Below are 20,747 nucleotides of genomic sequence, written 5' to 3' on the forward strand. Positions count from 1 at the left end.
CCGTCCTTGGCCAGCTCTCCTGCTATCTCTCTCAGAATGACCTTCTTGTTCCAAATCAGTCAGGTTTCAAGACTAGTCATTCAACTGAGACTGCTCTTCTCTGTAGACTAGTCATTCAACTGAGACTGCTCTTCTCTGTGTCACGGAGGCGCTCCGCACTGCCCTCCTGCTCTCATCCTTCTAGACCTATCGGCTGCCTTTGATAACTGTGAACCATCAGATCCTCCTCTCCACCCTCTCCGAGTTGGGCATCCTCCGGCGCGGCCCACGCTTGGATGGCGTCCTACCTGACAGGTCGCTCCTACCAGGTGGCGTGGCGAGAATCTGTCTCCGCACCACGTGCTCTCACCACTGTTGTCCCCCAGGGCTCTGTTCTAGGCCTCTCCTATTCTCGCTATACACCAAGTCACTTGGCTCTGTCATATCCTCACATGGTCTCTTCTATCATTGCTATGCAGACGACACACAACTTAATCTTCTCCTTTCCCCCTTCTGATAACCAGGTGGCGAATCGCATCTCTGCATGTCTGGAGCATAATCAGTGTGGATGACGGATCACCACCTCAAGCTGAACCTCGGCAAGGACAGAGCTGCTCTTCCTCCCGGGCAAGGACTGCCCGTTCCATGATCTCGCCATCACGGTTGACAACTCCATTGTGTCCTCCTCCCAGAGTGCTAGAACCTTGGCGTGATCCTGGACACACCCTGTCGTTCTCAACTAACATCAAGGCGGTGACGCCATTCCTGTAGGTTCATGCTCTACAACATTCGCAGAGTACGACCCTCCTCACAACAGGAAGCGGCGCAGGTCCTAATCGCGCACTTGTCATCTCCCGTCTGGATTACTGCAACTCGCTGTTGGCTGGGCTCCCTGCCTGTGCCATTAAACCCCTACAACTCATCCAGACGCCGCAGCCGTCTGGTGTTTCAACTTCCCAAGTTCTCTCACGTCACCCCGCTCCTCCTCTCTCTCCACTGGTTCCAGTTGAAGCTCGCATCCCGCTACAAGACCATGGGTGCTTGCTACGGAGCTGTGAGGGGAACGGCACTCCGTACCTTAGGCTCTGATCAGGCCCTACACCCAAACAAGGGCACTGCGTTCATCCATCTGGCCTGCTTCGCTCCCTACCTCTGAGGAAGTACAGTTCCCGCTCAGCCCAGTCAAAACTGTTCGCTGCTCTGCGACCCAATGGTGGAACAAACTCCTCCGACGCCAGGTACAGCGGAGTCAATCACCACCTTCCGGAGACACCTGAAACCGCCACCTCTTTAAGGAATCACTAGGATAGGATAAAGTACTCCTCTAACCCCCCCCCCTTAAAAGGTTAGATGCACTTTGTAAGTGGTTTGTTTCCACTGGATATCATAAGGTGCAATGCACCATTTGTAAGTCGCTCTGGATAGAGCGTCTGCTAATGCACTTAAATGTAAATGTAAATGTAAAATTCCAGTCATTCCCAATAAATGTTATACCCCTTGATCTTCAAGAATAGGACTTGGAAATATGAAGGTATAGATTAGCCTCATTATTTTGCTTGAGCATATCCCAAAACTAAGGATTTATTAGCCAGCCCTACTCTGTTGTTTATGATTTTATTGTTATAGAGGACTGATTGGGCTCATTGATTTGAGTTGAAATACTGCACTCATGGAATGGATACTCAACAACAAACTAGAATGGTCGCAAACACAACAAACAGTCGTGAAAGGGAGGCACGACAAAGCCTATTCGCCCTCAGGAAACTAAAAAGATTTGGCATGGGTCCTGAGATCCTCAAAGGTTCTAACAGCTGCAACATCGAGAGCATCCTGACTGGTTTTGCATCACTGCCTGGTACGGCCTGGTACGGCCTCTGACCTGGTACGGCTTCTGACCGCAAGGCACTACAGAGCGTACGGCCCAGTAAATCACTGGGGCTAAGCTGCCTGAGATCCAGGACCACTAATCAGGGCGGTGTCAAATGAAGGCCCTAAAAAATTGTCAAGACCCCCAGCCACCCAGTCATAAGTTCTCTCTACTACCACATGGCAAGCGGTGCGGAGTGCCAAGTCAAGAACAAAAAGGCTTCTCAACAGTTTTTACCCCCAAGCCATAAGACTCCTGAACGGGTAATCAAATGGCTACCCGGACTATTTGCATTGTGGTGCCCCCCAACCCCTTCTTTTTAACGCTGCTGCTACTCTCTGTTTATCATATATGCATAGTCACTTTAACTATCATTCATGTACATACTACTTCAATTGGACCGAGCAACCAGTGCTGCCGCACATTGGCTAACCGGGCTACCTGCATTGTGGCCCACCCACACCCGCCAACCCTTCTTTTACGCTACTGCTACTCTCTGTTCATCATATATGCAGTCGTCACTTTAACCATATCTACATGTACGTACTACTCAATAAGCCTGACTAACCGGTGGCTGTATGTAGCCTCGCTACCTTGCTAGTCTTTTTAACTGTTGTTTTATTTCTTTACTTACCTATTGTTCACCTAATACCTTTTTTGTACTATTGGTTAGAGCCTGTAAGTAAGCATTTCACTGTTGTATTTGGCGCACGTGACAAATAAACGTTGATTTGATTTGATTTGAGCACGATTGAAAAGTGCTATTTACATTTGAAAAATGAATGCCATATGCTGCATTTGCTATAGGCCTATTGTCATGTATATCCCTCTCCGGCGCACGAGGTCACCAGGCTGATCAATATTACACACACTGGTCACCAACATGACGCGCACCACATCTCATCAGACTCACCTGGACTCCATCACCTGCCTGATTACCTTCCCTATATACAGTTGAGTCAGAAGTTTACATACACTTAGGTTGGAGTCATTAAAACTTGTTTTTTCAACCACTCCACACATTTCTTGTTAACAAACTATATAGTTTTGGCAAGTCGGTTAGGACATCTGCTTTGTGCATGACACAAGTAACTTTTCAACAATTGTTTACACACAGATTATTTAACTTATAGTTCACTGTATTACAATTCCAGTGGGTCAGAAGTTTACATACACTAAGTTTGACTGTGCCTTTAAACAGCTTGGAAAATTCGAAAATAATGTCATGGCTTTAGAAGCTTCTGATAGGCTAATTGACAAAATTTGAGTCAACTGGAGGTGTACCTGTGGAATGTATTTCAAGGCCTACCTTCAAACTCAGTGCCTCATTGCTTGACATCATGGGAAAATCAAAAGAAATCAGCCAACAATCAGAAAAAGACCTCCACAAGTCTGGTTCATCCTTGGGAGCAATGTCCAAATGCCTGAAGGTACCACGTTCATCTGTACAAACTATAGTAGGCAAGTATAAACACACATGGGACCACGCAGCTGTCATATCGCTCAGGAAGGTTACGTTCCGTCTCCCTAGAGATGACGAATCCCAGAACAACAGCAAAGGACCTTGTGAAGATGCTGGAGGAAACAGGTACAAAAGTATCTATATCCACAGTAAAACAAGTCCTGTATCGACATAACCTGAAAGGCCACTCAGCAAGGAAGAAGCCACTGCTCCAAAACCGCCATAAAAAAGCCAGTCTATGGTTTGCAACTGCACATGGGGACAAAGATTGTACTTTTTGGAGAAATGTCCTCTGGTCTGTTGAAACAAAAATAGAACTGTTTGGCCATAATGACCATTGTTATGTTTGGAGGAAAAAGGGGGAAGCTTGCAAGCCGAAGAACACCATCCCAACCATGAAGCACAGGGGTGGCAGCATCATGTTGTGGGGGTGCTTTGCTGCTGGAGGGACTGGTGCACTTCCCAAAATAGATGGTATCATGAGGCAGGAAAATTATGTGGATATATTGAAGCAACATCTCAAGACATCAGTCAGGAAGTTAAAGCTTGGTCACAAATGGATCTTCCAAATGGACAATGACCCCAAGCATACTTCCAAAGTTGTGGCAAAATTACTTAAGGACAACAAAGTCAATGTATTGGAGTGGCCATCACAAAGCCCTGACCTCAATCCTATAGAAAATTTGTGGGCAGAACTGAAAAAGCGTGTGTGAGCAAGGAGGCCTAAAAACCTGTCTCAGTTACACCAGCTCTGTCAGGAGGAATGGGCCAAAATTCACCCAACTTATTGTGGGAAGCTTGTGGAAGGCTACCTGAAACGTTTGACCCAAGTTAGACAATTTAAAGGCAATGCTACCAAATACTAATTGAGTGTATGTAAACTTCTGACCCACTGGGAATGTGATGAAAAAAATACAAGCTGAAATAAATAATTCTCTCTACTATTATTCTGACATTTCACATTCTTAAAATAAAGTGGTGATCCTCACTGACCTAAGACAGGGAATTTTTACTAAGATTAAATGTCAGGAATTGTGAAAAACTGAGTTGAAATGTATTTGGCTAAGGTGTATGTAAACTTCCGACATCAACTGTATGTCACTCCCTTTGGTTCTTTCCCTAGGAGTTCATGTTTCTGTTTCAGTGTCTCATGTCTGTACACTACTCGTGTTTCTTGTTTTGTTCCTCGTGTTATTTATTATTAAAGTCACTCCCTGTACTTGCTTCCCGACTCCCAGCGTACACGTTACACCTATTGTTTACATTTTTGTTGGTGACACTTTGATATGTTGATAATATGCAGCTGTTTAAAGGTCAAATCCACAGTGACAATAACAAAATGTCTGACCAGCCTCTGTTTTGGTAAAAAGCTGAAGGATGAGCCTAGAGAAATGTAACCACTCTTAGATTAATAGACAGAGCTATGGATGCAAGGACTGACCATCCATGATATTAAAATGTTTGTTTTAATCATGTTATGAGGCTATACAGTGTTTGTTAACATTTACAATGTTTACAAACATTGGAGAAATACAAGCTTAAATCTTGGGTTCACATGGACTGTGACAGTTGAACTAAGCTCATGAGGCATAAGTTATATTCTTCAAGAATCAATGGATATACAGTATATATATGTATATATATAGCAACTGCAGATTGCCCCTTTCAGTCTATCAAAAGTGTGCGAGTTTGAGCATGTGTCCATTAGGCCTATGGATAATTTTTTTTATCACATTGAATAAGATTGCAGCTGCAAAAAAGGTTGCAAAAGGGCATTTTTCACTAGCTGTCCACTGGTTTCAAAAACAATGATTGATAGGCAGCTTAAACTTCTTGAATTCAACCATTATTGGATTCAAATACACATTTAGATTTGTGAACAGCCATCCACAACAATCACAATCTGTAAGGCGCAAATAACTAAATGAGAGAGCAGCAGTGTGATTCACAACAATACACTATTTAGATATCATTAATAGGTGATATCCGAATCGCCGTAGACTACACCACTGCTGTCATCCTTACCTCCAAGCGTTTATTCAAGTTGGATAATCTTTGGATGCCGACAGCAGCCACACCATTTGAAGCCATAGCTTGGACTATAGCCTACAAAAGCCCATTCCTGCTCTTTTCCCATGATCCATCAAACACATTTGGTGTGTCATCATAGTGGTCTCTGACTTGGGGTCAGACTCGCTCAGGTGGAACGAACTTAAACTTGCGCCTTTTTTCAATCTGATTTGAATGTCATTGAGAAAAAAAATCTTTGACACTTTGTTTTTCTCAATGACATTCTTTCTGAATGTAAAAGTAATCCTCGACGTAATCATCTAGTTTTTCAAAKGTATCTGTAATCTGATAACAACATTTTTGCTGGTAACGTAACGGATTACAGTTACCGTTTTTTGTAATCCGTTACATGTAACGGTTGACATGTAATCCGTTACTCCCCAACCCTGGTGGTACACATACTGTACATCTACAAACACACCAGGGTTGGGGTCAATTTGAATTGAAGTCAGTCAATTCAGGAAGTGGTTTAAATTCACAAATAAAAAAATGGAAAAACCTTTGAAATATATAGCATCTCCTTTTCAGTTTATTGAGAAATTGTTGAAAATAGATGCCCTTTTTACCATTATTGAATTGGAATTTCAGTCTACTTCCTGAATTGACTGACTTGAAACACAGACACCTGTATAGAGACACATGTGAAGACACATACATGAACTTACTTTAACACACACACACAGAGCCCCTCTCAGCCTCACACATACACAGGAATCTGCCACAGAATTCCAAACAACAAGTTTTATGATTTAAACAGTGAGTCCCTAGTGAAGCTACCACTGTCAGTAGAAAAGTTCCAGTGTTTAGTTTCATGCCTGTTCTCCTGAGGTCAAACCTGTAACTTCCAACTCCTGTCATAACAAAAGCCCAGTAATTTTGGACAGGGTGAACTGAGAGAAAGCCCAAGCAGGGAACGATGAGTCCCACTAAACTGTCAAAACCTACTAATAGAGATTAGACAGACAGACAGACAGACAGACAGACAGACAGACAGACAGACAGACAGACAGACAGACAGACAGACAGACAGACAGACAGACAGACAGACAGACAGACAGACAGACAGACAGACAGACAGACAGACAGACAGACAGACAGACAAGAGTTTGGTCATTCACTGGAGGAAAGGCTTTTCATACAGCTCAACTCTCCAAACAATGGAGCCTCTAAAAATGACTACACTGAATTGCAGCCTGACTAAGGTTCATTTCTGTTTTCATGTTTTGCTTTCTGCGATGCAAGGAGAGATAGTGTTGTGTTTGTGACTGTGTGGGTCTAATGAAAGAGGCAGGGTGGTGATGAGTGGGGTGTGTGTGTGTGTGTGTGTGTGTGTGTGTGTGTGTGTGTGTGTGTGTGTGTGTGTGTGTGTGTGTGTGTGTGTGTGTGTGTGTGTGTGTGTGTGTGTGTGTGTGTGTGTGTGTGTGTGTGTGTGTGTGTGTGTGTGTGTGTGTGTGTGTGTCCTTATTTGAATGCATTGTTGAACATGAGCAAAATGCTTTCAGAGTTTAATCTCAAGGGAAACTGAGGTATATGTTGGTTTATGTGATCAAATCCACAATAGCTTAGAAAAAGGGTCAGGAATCTACATTACACATGGATTATGGGTAGAGAGAAAATATGAATCATAGTATCATAATATCACCGGGGGAATTTCTCTTTAAAGTCAGAGTTTAGCTGGAAACACTGTAGAATGGCAGATATCTCTGAGCTATCTTGTGCTGTACTGCACTGTGTTCTTCAGTGTTGTGCTGATGAGCAGGCTGGACTGCTTTTTCCTAAATGCCACTAACCTCCAGTTCTGGGGAAAAAGCACTGCATATGTTTTCAACATTTAAGCATGCATCTCTCGTTCCTTTCCTTGTTCCCATCCTTGCTCTCTCTATTGTTTCCTTACTTGTTCTCCCTCCCCCATCTCTCTCTCTCTCCCTCTCCTGGTCTTGAGATTGTAACCTCTTTAAAACCGTCCTTAAAGCCATTTGTCCTTAATAGGAGAGAAAGTGATGCATGACTTGTTTGCGTCCTAGTGGAAAAATAACATTGTTTATTGTTGACGTTACAGATATGACCCGGAGGAATTTATAAATCCTTTTCAAATGTGTCTAATAATTCTCCAGGGTCTGTAATGAGTAATCTTAGAGCATGGACCATACAATCAGAAACATATGAACCGAGAATAGCCCTGGAGTGATTTGGCTAGCTTTAATCATTGTCTTCAGCTCAATTGTATTTGACTGTAGTCTCAAATCTATTCATATTTAATACTCAATGTATTTATATTTGATAAGCTGATGTTCCTTCAGTGTGTATATTTAATTATAAGTCTACATGATCGTGACAATCTCTCTCTCTCTCCTCTAACCCCATCCCTCCCTCTCTGCCAGACCCAAATCCCTCTATCCTTACAGCATGGCATGTGATAATGAGTGTTAGACGTCAAACAAAGAGAGATCTCTGCAAACCTGTAGTCTGTATTTCAACACAGAGACCAACACGCTTGGATTTATGTAACACTTTATGTAGCGATGTATGTGGTGCTTTCCAGATGCTTAAAGAGGCATGACATTGTAATTTAGTATTTCTTAAGAAAAGCCATCATCTGTAATAACAGCACTCTTGTGAAACAGTTATTGTCCTCAACTTCTCATATTGCTTCATGATTATGCCATGTAATCCACAGATATGCAATTATGTTTCATGTTGTCGGTACATTTAAAGGAGGGAGGGGGTGGGCGGGTAGCGGGGTGGGTTTGTATTATGGAGAATCGTTATTGACAGGCTCATTTAACATCTGAAGAAAATGCTCCTCAAATACCAAGTCATAATTACACATGCAAATTATACTTAAAGGAGCGCACACTGGAATAATCCCTTAGAAGAAAATGTACATATGCATTCCTAGATGCTTCATAATGGCAGCACAATGAATTGGTTGATTAGATAACACACACAAACAGACTTCCTCATGCACCTAGATAAATTCAACAGGTCTTGTGTGTGAGCAGTGGTTGTGGGAGATATGTGAGTGGGAGTCAGGGGACTGTGATGGTTGAGACACTCTAACTGTTGTGTAGTAGATCTAATCCCCCAGATACTCAGCCCCAACCCTCCCTTAGGACTCCTCACCATGGCAACAGAGCCATGAGATCCAACACTTTGGAGGAACCAGAGGAACAGGTAGGAGGTGGCAGACTGACTGATAGCGTGACGGCCTCCTCACCTCTCATCTTTCCATTCCTCACCTATCTACCTTCTTTTCTGCCCCTCACCTCTCCCTTCTCATCACTTTCCCCTCATGCCCTCCCCGCATCTCTCCTCTCAGCTCACCCTTCAACTCTCTCCCCCCAACCCCCTTCCTCCCATCTTTCTCCTCCAATCTCAGCCATCACCTCAGGGACTCTATATCCTTCACACCTTGGCCACTGCACATCCTAGGGGTTTAGTCACCAGCCACCACCTCATGAAAATCCATCAACTGTGTGAGTAATTGATTAATGAATCAATAGTGCTTAAGTTAAGTGATTTAAGGGATTTTATGCGAAACTGACTGGGACCTGTCAATGAAACTGTTTCAGATACAACATTCTTCAGCTGTGGTGTACAGAAGTGTACAGTACGTGCGTATGTGCAAACGTGTGAGAAGAGAGTGCTTGCGTCCATTGTAAATGTCCTAACACACAGTTCTATGTCGATCCCGTGTTATTCATATCCAACCCTACAGCTACAGCCTGTACCCATTTCCTCTTTGCTCCATAAACACACATTCCTCATTCTGACACACTCTCATAACACACACAGGCTCACTGAAATATGGACACAGACTTAGAAACCTTTCTGTCGGTGTATGTATATATTCATGTGTGTAGGCCTGTGATGATAAAACCTGAGGTGAAAACTAAAGCACAACCATTAGGAGAAAAAGAAAATGGTGAGCTGCATGTCAAATGCACCACTTTGGGTGTTCTGAGCTACTCAACCAGAGTAAAATCCAACGTGTTGTGGCTAGAGGGCTGTTTCACCTTGACTGGAACAATGCTATCAGTGTGTTCCAAGCTTCTGCTAGTACATAACAGGGTGATTCCTTCCTATGTCTACTGAGGGATGACTCACCGTCCGGCAGGTACTGATTGACTCCACACTGAGCTCTCTGTGTGTGTGTGTGTGTGTGTGTGTAATGTGTGTGCTGGTGTGGTGTGTGTGTGTGTAACATGTGTGTGTGTGGTATGTGTGTGTAGTGACAAAACCAAAGCACACAACCAACAGTAGGCTAGTGTTGCTGTACCACCAACCCCCCACCCAATGTTTAGTGTAGTGTGGTTGTGTTGTGTGTGTGGTGTGTGTGTGTGTGTGTGTGTGTGTGTTGTGTTTCAGTGCAGCAGTATTGATGTGGTGTTGTGGTGCTGTAGACTCACTCTTGACAGTTGCTGTCCTGGTACAGTTGTAGAGGATGGCCAGCTCCCCAAACACCTTCCCAGGTCCCATGGTGCACAGCTTCACACTCTCCTTTGTCACCTCCACCCTACCATCTGAAAAACACACACACACTTTTAATATATCTGGAAACACATACAAATACACACTCTTAATAATATAACTGAAAATACAGTTATATATCCCTTGTACTTGACTTTGCACATCATCGTGGCCCATCTAGCAAAGTACATCAGAGCAGGATGCTAATAAACTGATAGACTATATGGATCACATACTATTATCCCCTAGTATGCATGACTAAGCAGTAAGATACAACATAAAGTAGACCGTGAAATCACACAGTTCACAATGGCTTGGCATTCAGCAGCAACAGTATGACAGATCAATATAAAATATTAAACGCAAACCAAGGAAATAGTTCAGAGACAACGGGTTATGTCCTGAAATTGTGCAGTTTGAGGACATCCTTTCTGTGTAATTGGGGCCTGTGAAGGGTGATGGGTGTGATTGCCCAGCCTGTTTGTCTGTGATTGGAGCAGAGTATAGCTATTGTGTTTGGATGCACCTCATCACGGAAATATCCATACTCCAGAGGAACTAGAGCTCTGATTGGGTAAGAAAAGGGGAACTGGGAAAAAAGACTGTGGTGATTGGCAGGTACCTGATGAAAATAACTGAAGCAGAAGATTAGAGAGGAGGTGAGAAGGAGAAGAGAATAGTGAGTCACATTCTGGAAGTTGAACTTTCAGAAGCTCTAGTCCCAAACACCTGTCAGAGTTTGTGATAATACAAGGGTGACAGACATGCGTATGTGATGTACACATCTCACCACCTCCAAAAAACAGAACTTTCGCTTTGCAAAACAATTACATTTCTTTCTTTTTTTAAACTTACAACTTCTTTACTGCTCAGCAAGTACATGAGGTATGGACATAGGTGTGTGTTTGTGTGTGCATGTGTACAACTGCTAAAACTCTGTGTTCCACTTAGCTCTTTGCACTGCCCTCCTTCAAAGCTCACTTTGTGTTATGACCTTTGTGTAAACTCATCCTCTTTCGCTAAGCAGACAGACAGCTGGAGAAGAGGAAAAACCAGAATGCTCAACCATCAAAAACACATTACCTCTTATACAGTGGGGAGAACAAGTATTTGATACACTGCCGATTTTGCAGATTTTCCTACTTAAAAAGCATGTAGAGGTCTGTAATTTTTATCATAGGTACACTTCAACTGTGAGAGACGGAATCTAAAACAAAAATCCCGAAAATCACATTGTATGATTTTTAAGTAATTAATTAGCATTTTATTGCATGACATAAGTATTTGATACATCAGAAAAGCAGAACTTAATATTTGGTACAGAATCCTTTGTTTGCAATTACAGAGATCATACGTTTCCTGTAGTTCTTGACCAGGTTTGCACACACTGCAGCAGGGATTTTGGCCCACTCCTCCATACAGACCTTCTCCAGATCCTTCAGGTTTCGGGGCTGTCGCTGGGCAATACGGACTTTCAGCTCCCTCCAAAGATTTTCTATTGGGTTCAGGTCTGGAGACTGGCTAGGCCACTCCAGGACCTTGAGATACTTCTTACGGAGCCACTCCTTAGTTGCCCTGGCTGTGTGTTTCGGGTCGTTGTCATGCTGGAAGACCCAGCCACGACCCATCATCAATGCTCTTACTGAGGGAAGGAGGTTGTTGGCTAAGATCTCGCAATACATGGCCCCATCCATCCTCCCCTCAATACGGTGCAGTCGTCCTGTCCCCTTTGCAGAAAAGCATCCCCAAAGAATGATGTTTCCACCTCCATGCTTCACGGTTGGGATGGTGTTCTTGGGGTTGTACTCATCCTTCTTCTTCCTCCAAACACGGCGAGTGGAGTTTAGACAAAAAAGCTCTATTTTTGAATCATCAGACCACATGACCTTCTCCCATTCCTCCTCTGGATCATCCAGATGGTCATTGGCAAACTTCAGACGGGCCTGGACATGCGCCTGCTTGAGCAGGGGGACCTTGTGTGCGCTGCAGGATTTTAATCCATGACGGCGTAGTGTGTTACTAATGGTTTTCTTTGAGACTGTGGTCCCAGCTCTCTTCAGGTCATTGACCAGGTCCTGCCGTGTAGTTCTGGGCTGATCCCTCACCTTCCTCATGATCATTGATGCCCCACGAGGTGAGATCTTGCATGGAGCCCCAGACCGAGGGTGATTGACCATCATCTTGAACTTCTTCTATTTTCTTCTATTTTCTAATAATTGCGCCAACAGTTGTTGCCTTCTCACCAAGCTGCTTGCCTATTGTCCTGTAGCCCATCCCAGCCTTGTGCAGGTCTACAATTTTATCCCTGATGTCCTTACACAGCTCTCTGGTCTTGGCCATTGTGGAGAGGTTGGAGTCTGTTTGATTGAGTGTGTGGACAGGTGTCTTTTATACAGGTAACGAGTTCAGACAGGTGCAGTTAATACAGGTAATGAGTGGAGAACAGGAGGGCTTCTTAAAGAAAAACTAACAGGTCTGTGAGAGCTGGAATTCTTACTGGTTGGTAGGTGATCAAATACTTATGTCATGCAATAAAATGCAAATGAATTACTTAAAAATCATACAATGTGATTTTCTGGATTTTTGTTTTAGATTCCGTCTCTCACAGTTGAAGTGTACCTATGATAAAAATTACAGACCTCTACATGCTTTGTAAGTAGGAAAACCTGCAAAATCGGCAGTGTATCAAATACTTGTTCTCCCCACTGTATGTTAAGTTACCTATTTGAGGGACTTTAAGCGGTTCTGGACTGGTTCCGACTGACATTTTGGTGTACAAAGTGCTCTGTGAACGCTCTCCACTACTACTCAGCAGAGTTGACTTGAAGTGTCAGGTTTCAGACCCCACATTTGCATAGGGAGTGACGTGTCATATTTTCTGGCCTATCCATTCAAAGAATCAATTTGCTCTTCCTCTGAGTGATGGAGCTCAGTCTGGAAGACAGTATATGCAAGGCGACAGTTGAGCGAATCCAAAAGCTGAGGTTTCATCTCGCTGTGATATTCTCGGCCGGATTTAGTGCTCTCAACATGAAAAACATGGTGTCTCAGCAAAACTGTAACGGCTTTCGTTGGTGGAAGGAGAGGAGGACCAAAATGCAGCGTGGTACGTATCCATAATAACTTTTAATGACAATGAATACAAAATACAAAAAGAACAAGAGAATCAAAATGAAAACTGAAACAGTCCCGAATGGTGAAAACACTAAAACGGAAAACAACTACCCACAACCCATAGTGGGAAAACAGGCTACCTAAGTATGATTCTCAATCAGAGACAACGATCGACACCTGCCTCTAATTGAGAACCATACTAGGCCAAACACATAGAAATATAACGTACAGAACAAAACATAGAAAAACAACATAGAATGCCCACCCCAACTCACGCCCTGACCAAACTAAAATAAAGACATGAAAAAGGAACTAAGGTCAGAACGTGACAAAAACTCAGTGGATGTTTAGGAGAAAAGACTCTGTCGTCAGTTATATGAAATGGTGTCAAAGTTACTAAGTATGATAATATTTATTTTACAGTTTGAGAGGTAAAATCTTATAGTCAATTCGATTTTTACTATATTTAAAAATAATTTCAGTCAATTCAAGCCCTATTGCCCCACTTTAGTTGAATTGGGAAAAAAATCTTATATGACTTTCCGTATTTGTACAATGTAATTGAGCTTGTGTCCTCAAAAGTGAGTACACCTCAGCAATGTGTAACTATTTTTACAAGAAAGGTGAGTTCCAGACCTTTCTAAAACTAACAAATTATTGTTTATGGCCATCTCATGAAAATAATTACGCTTCGCTATGTCTATTTAGGTGGAAATCAAATTTTTTCCCGATTATTAAACACTGCAATGGTTCACCCCGCGCTATCATTGCATTCTAATCAAACTGAAGGCTAGCCAACAAACCACCATGGCTCAGTCTGTAAGGACAGATGCTGGGAGATGAGAAGCAAGTACAGGGAGTGAACACATAATAAATAACCGACATAAAACAAACAAGCACAGCGTCTGGACAGGGGAATCATAACGACATTAAGGCTGACACGGGGAACAAACTGAGGAACAGACAGATATAGAGGGGACAATCAACAAAGTTAAGCAGTCCAGGTGAGTCCAATATTGCGGTGATGCACGTAATGGTAGTGACAGGTGTGCGTAATGATGGGCAGCCTGGCGCCAGGGAGGGGGAACAGGCATGACAGTACCCTGCCCCCCCTCTAGGGGTGCCACCCGACGTCCCACCTGGGCGAGCCTGACAGGCCGGCTGAGACATGGGAGTCGGATGAGCCAGCTGAGCTGTGGAAGCCCGACAAGCCGGCTGAGGCGTAGAAGCCTGACGAACCGGCTGAGGCGTGGGAGCCTGGCAAACCGGCTAAGGCATGACGTGGGGTGGAAGCCAGACGAGCCAACCGAGGAAACCCCGGTTTCTTCGGCAGCGGCCGCAGACCCGACTTCACCAACCAAAACAAAAAACTTGTTGTGTCTGCATTCTGCAAGGACAGACGCTGGGAGATGAGAAGCAAGTACAGGGAGTGAACCTATAGTAAATAACCGACATAAAACAAACAAGGACAGCGTCTGGACAAGGGAAAAATTACGACAGTAATGAGGAACAGACAGATATAGAGGGGGCAATCAACAAAGTGAAGGAGTCCAGGTGAGTCCAATGTTGCCTTGATGCACGTAATGATGGTGACAGGTGTGCGTAATGATCGGCAGCCTGGCGCCCTTGAGTGCCAGGGAGGGGGAGTGGGAACAGGCGTGACACAGTCTGTTGAAAACGCATAATATTCTAATGTCACTCCTGCACGCAGCACTGACTTTGTCCACAGTATATAAAACTCCCATTTAACCCCTTAGTTATTCTGATCGAACATATCAAACTCCCATTAACTCTTAAACACCGAGTTGCTACTTCAATACATAGGCTATGTTGTTGGCTATAAGAAGGACACATAGGTAGTTAAAACAACAATCTGAACTGCTGGAAATGTGTTTTTTGCAGTCTATGGACCATGAAGGTCAAAATATGTATTATTATGCAGCGATGTGAGAAGACACTTGGACACCTGAACTTATAGGCTATATCCAGTGGATATAAAATGTCCAAGTAAATTGGTACCCTAGCCTAGATGATATCTAGACGATATCTAGATGACAACATTCTATGCAGACAGGTGAAAATCCAATTTAATATTCTATGGTAATAGAAGCAGTCAGTCAGTTCAAACAGGGGGTATGTTTTGGGTGAGTTCATCTGATGACACGATGTATGATTACCGTGCGTTATAGGCAAATAATGCATGCACTAGAACAGTGGTTTGCAAACTTGAGCGCGCATGGGTCAGCATTTCTATTATTATTATTATTATGTTTTAAAGGAACTCAGTCCGGCTTTAAACTTACTCTTGAACGTTGTAACAGTAGAATGCACAAGGTGCAATTTCGAAATCGGGTAGTGCAGCATCAGTTCCTCTTGTCATGTTAGTCTTTGCATACCTTAAAGAGCTATTTATAACTTGTCAGAAATGTCCAGATCAACTAGCCCATGTCAGGCACCATTTTTGTATTTAGGTTTTTTAGCCCATAGATATTGTTGTATTTTTTGGGGCACTCAAATAGCACATGAATACACATCAGGCATGGCAAAATGTATAGAATTGCAAGAACATAAGCTTTAAAACTACAACATTTTCTTTGCACCCCATGACAAAATGTGTAAAATAAGTTTTAAACCTGCAAAATTATCTCCACCAACAAGAGGGTTGAAAACAGTTTGTCTCATGAACAGTGCTTGTGCCCATAGAAACAGATATGGCATGTATGTGCTGGGGGTGGCGCGGGATGTTCCCCAATGATGGAAGGGTGGCCCAGAGTGAAAAAGTTTGCGAACCCCCGCTCTAGAATAACCTTCAAGCCAATCAGAAACAAGTATTCAACAATGAAATAATACCTGAGGGGTATTTAGTATTTAAGCAATAAGGCATGAGAACCTGGGGATTATCATGTAATAATTCCTGAGTAATGTAATGAATACTCAGGGAGAAAAAGGTGTAGATTCACGCGCAGAGCGCGGCAGGTGTTTATTTCGCCTTCGCAGAAGGCAGGAATCGTGGTCACAGGCAGGCAATGGTCATACACAGGTAGGTAAACAGGCAGGTGGAAGGTGAACCTTACAAGTAAGGGCTGTTCTTAGGCCTGAGGGAAGGTCTGTTCTTAGGTCAGGGTTCGAGGGCCTTAATGCTTTTATAAAACGGTTGCCAACATACTTATAAAAATATTCATGACATTTCTTCAGTAAAAAACATTATTTTAATGAGTACATTTGTTTTTGCATTCTGAAGTTGCTGGTCAAGCGGGCTGGTTGTTAGTTATTTTCTAGCCTCTTCACAAACCAGGTTTCCCTGAAGCTTGTGGAAGTTCCATGGCAGAATTCAGCTAAAGAGGGGTGGTAACCTGGTGTAAATCAGTGACACCTCGTAACACGTCATACCAATCAAATGCCTTGCTTGGGCGGAGCTCCAAAGGTGCTCACCAGATCAGTGCTACAGGATCAACAGTGCATGAGGGCAAATCATTTCAACAAAACATTTTTTTAATGTTTACAGCACGCTGGTTTTCACAGCATTTCTATGTTATTTCGAGAGGAGCTAAAGCTGCAGCCAGAAGGGAGAAATGGTCTACAATGCTGACCATATCAATATTTTAMATTTAGATGTTTCTGAAGTGATATTTGTCTGAAAAGGCGACCGTGAGGGACAAGAAGTAGCTAGCCACAATGAGGTTTGTTTTGGGAAAAGTCAGCTAACCTATGTATAACTAATTATACAGTTTCTACTGGTATCATTTTAAATTGAGCTATTCTCTGCTTCAGATGACAGATGCCCATACGGCCAGCAATGCCATCAAACTGTAGGCCAATGGCTGCATGGACGATGCATCCTATATGATAAACTGGAAAATGGATTCACATAGCATATACTGTGAGAGAATGACAATCAAATAAAACAGATTGGAGATGTTACAACTAGACAAAAGGAAATGTTCATTTGAGAATACAACACAGAAACACAGAAACACATCTGGGTCTTACCTTCAAACCTGATAGATTAGACATCTTAGTGTAAACAGCAATATATAATTGAGTTGTAACAAGTAGACTATTACTCCTAAAGCATAATTTCAGGTGAACAAAAAAACTCCATATCAGTGGTGGCCAACCTTGCTCCACAGATCCCTGATCTACTGGGTGAGCAGACTTCCAGCCCAGCAATAGCACACTTACATTCGAGGGCCTTAATTTGATAAGTTCAGTCAGTTGTGTTATTGCTGGGATGAAACAGAACCCTGCACACCCAGCAGACCTCCAGCAGGGTTGGCCTGCTGCAATTGTAATAGGTTAATACATTGTGTGTGATGTTTAACTGTATTTTTGTATCTAACATACGTAGGCCTACACATATAACCCATGTTATAGGATATACCCTTAGTCTCTTGGGACATTCATTGAGACCTCTCTCTTGAGCTGAAAACAGGCTTTCACAGCTTTCCATATCTGAGGACAGAAAGCATCACAAAGAAGCAGGCTTCATTATACTCAGACAGCACTGAATATTACAGTGCCTTCAGAAAGTATTCATACCCCTTGACGTATTTCACATTTTGTTGTGTTACAGCCTGAATTCAAAAGGAATTAAATATTTTTTTCTCACCCATCTACACACAATACCCCATAAAGAAAAAGTGKAAACATGTTTTTAGAAATTATAGCAAATTTATTGACAATTAAATACAGAAATATCCCATTTACATAAAGTATTCCCACCCCTGAGTCAATACTTTGTAGAAGCACCTTTGGAGCGAAAGAACATTCAATGTTGTCTTGGTAAGCAACTCCAGTGTAGATTTTGCCTTGTGTTTTAGTTTATAGTCCTGCTGGAAGGTGAATTAGTCTCCCAGTGCCTCTCAAATTTTGGCTGTGCTCATAGCTATATTCTGTTTCTTTTTATCCTAAAAAAACTCCCTAGTCCTTGCCGATGTCAAGCATACCCATAACATGATGCAGGCACCACCATGCTTGAAAATATGAAGAGTGGTACTCAGTGATGTGTTGTGTTTGCCCCAAACCTAACGCTTTGTATTCAGAATAAAAAGTAAATTTCTTTTGCAATTTTTTTTGCGGTACTACATAAGTATCGGACCCTTTTTTTTTTTTTTTATTTAATTACATACCCAAATCTAACTGCCTGTAGTTAGACCTGAAGACCTTCAAGACCTGAAGTAGGGATATGCATATTCTGTGCAGAGACACAGCAGGGGTTCAAACTGTAGAATCCAGTTCCTATATTTGAATATAAAAATGTTTTTTCTCGAATATAAAATGTATTTTCTATGCTACATTTTATCTCTGAGACCCTCAGGATGGAAAATCAGAGAAAGATTACTGAATGTCAGTACATTATTTACCTTCAGAGGTGAATGTATCAAACCAGTTGCCGTGATAAAAGTTTTTTGTTGTTGTGCACTCTCCTCAAACAATAGCATGGTCTTTTTTGTGGGGGGAGGCAGATAGCCTAGTGGTTAGAGCGTTGGGCCAGTAACCGAAAGGTTGCTGGATCGAATCCCCTAGCTGTCAAGGTAAAAATCTGTTGTTCTACCCGTGAGCAAGGCAGTTAACATACCTTTCCCCGATTAAGGTAGTTCTCTGATTCAGAGGGGTTGGGTTAAATGCGGAAGACACATTTCAGTTGAATATATTCATTTAAACTGACTAGGTTTTTCCCTTTTCACTGTAATAGCTACTGTAAATTCAACAGTGCAGTTAGATGAACAATAATTTAAGCTTTCTGCCCAGATAAGACATGTCTATGTCCTGGGAAATTCTCTTGTTACTTACAACTTCGTACTAATCACATTAGCGCACGTTAGATCAACCGTCCCGTGGGGTGGGGACCGATCCCGTAGAGGTTAAGTGACTTGTTGCAAACAGGATGCATGCTTAGGAATATTTTTATTCTGTACAGGCTTCCTTCTTTACACTCTGGCACATTAGGTTAGTATTGTGGAGTAACTACAATGTAACTGTTTTAAAATCACCATTGGCCTCATTGTGAAATCCCTGAGCAGTTTCCTTCCTCTCCGGCAACTGAGTTAGGAAGGACACCTGTATATTTGTAGTCACTGGGTGTATTGATACACCATCCAAAGCCTAATGAATAACTTCACCATGCTCAAAGGGATATTCACTGTCAGCTTTTTCTTTTACACAACTACCAATCGACGCCCTTCTTTGCAAGGCATTGGAAAAACCTTCCTGGTCTTTGTGGTTGCATCTGTGCTTTAAATTCACTATCTATTGAGGGACCTTACAGGTAATTGTATTGTATGTGTGGTGTACAGATATGGGGTAGTTAAAAAATGTAACAATCTTGTGAATCACTATTACTGAACACGGAATGAGTCCATGCAACTTATTATGAGATTTGTTAAGCACATTTTTACTCACAACATTTCAGCTTTGAATTTTTAATTAATTTTGGTTCTACAAACAAAATTCCACTGGGACATTATAGGATATTGTGTGTAGATCAGTGATCAGTAAATTTAAATTCAGGTTGTAACACAACAAAATGTGGTAAAAGTGCAGGGGTTTGAAGGCACTTTTTATTGCTATTATCTCTCTGCCCTCAAAGTTTCCCCTCTATGGACTGGAGAATCTTTTTATAATGTTCTCCCACAAAATGACCTTCCCTATCCAGTACAGTAACCTACACTCTCCCTTTACTGACAGCTGAAGCTGCAATTTCACCCTTTTCCATGGCTGCTGTCTACAAATACATTTGGAAACAGTGTTTTTAATTTACAATGATTTCATCAACATAGATAGCTACTAGGAATTTAGATAGCTGATGACACTTAATTAACTTAGTTTAACATTGTGTAAAGTTAGCTAGCTAGCTAGCAGCTAAGTTAACTTGACCTACAAAGTGGCCTACTGTAGCCAGCTAGCTTGCTAATAATAAATAGTTTTTTAACATAATTTTTATTTTATTTACTTAGTTGAATAGGGTTTCCCACTGCCTCTGTTTTTTCGGTCCTTATAATGATAATCTTCCAAATAATGAGTAACGTAAACTCACGTAAACTCGTACGTCGCCTTGGTCCGTACAATTGCCCTTATTTTAGCGCCCCAAAAACGTAATACTTCCAGATCAACTGTAATGGCAATACCATTGTAAAGCACAATTTCTCCCCTTTCCAACAAAATCAATTACATGACGTAAACACTGCCCGTTTCTGCATAATTCAAGCAGGCAATGAGCCCCGTGGGGAAGCGAAACTAATGTGTGATAGTGAGAAGGACCGATGTCGTGTGGGAAAATTGCTTTTTTCACTCGATCTGTCCAACTTATCACCTTATCGCCTCTAAAATGTAAATAAAACACTATAAAGAGTTTATATAATGTGTCATTACATACCTATTTGAAGGTTTGTGTCGAATTTGAATCGGGTTTTTAGGGCGGTGCTAAAGTGATCTTAGAAGTAAACAGCGGCTTTGAGAATGATGATCTTCCCGACCAAGATGGTCCATCAGCTTATTGTTGATCCAGTGTAATTTGTTGGGATTGTTCAAGCAGAACTACATGCATGATTACATGCTGATCTAATTAGCTAAAATCCACAAAAGTTGTTTGTTCAGGGAAATTCCATAGCTCAGACAGATCGTGCTCTCTCACACACACACAAACACACACACATACACGCACACACACACAGCCTATTCTTACATCATTACATTCATTTGGAGATTTGTTTTGAGGATCTGTGGTGTTGAGACACTGAGGTCATCTAGATCACCACGTCCATGCAAACCCAACGGCAGTGCTAT

General features: G+C 42.3%; 1 protein-coding gene across 2 annotated transcripts in view; it reads right to left on the bottom strand.

The window, feature by feature from the left end:
- LOC111951933 (cGMP-dependent protein kinase 1) overlaps positions 1-20,747 on the bottom strand; it is a 191,865-nt gene that overhangs the window by 112,218 nt on the left and 58,900 nt on the right. For both annotated transcript variants that reach the window (XM_023970299.2, XM_023970298.2), the window contains exon 3: positions 9,788-9,901. In XM_023970299.2, coding sequence (XP_023826067.1) covers positions 9,788-9,901 — 114 coding nt within the window. The remainder of the gene's footprint in view (positions 1-9,787; positions 9,902-20,747) is intronic.

The sequence above is a fragment of the Salvelinus sp. IW2-2015 genome, linkage group LG25, assembly GCF_002910315.2.
Source record: "Salvelinus sp. IW2-2015 linkage group LG25, ASM291031v2, whole genome shotgun sequence".
NCBI classification, from domain to species: Eukaryota; Metazoa; Chordata; class Actinopteri; order Salmoniformes; family Salmonidae; genus Salvelinus; species Salvelinus sp. IW2-2015.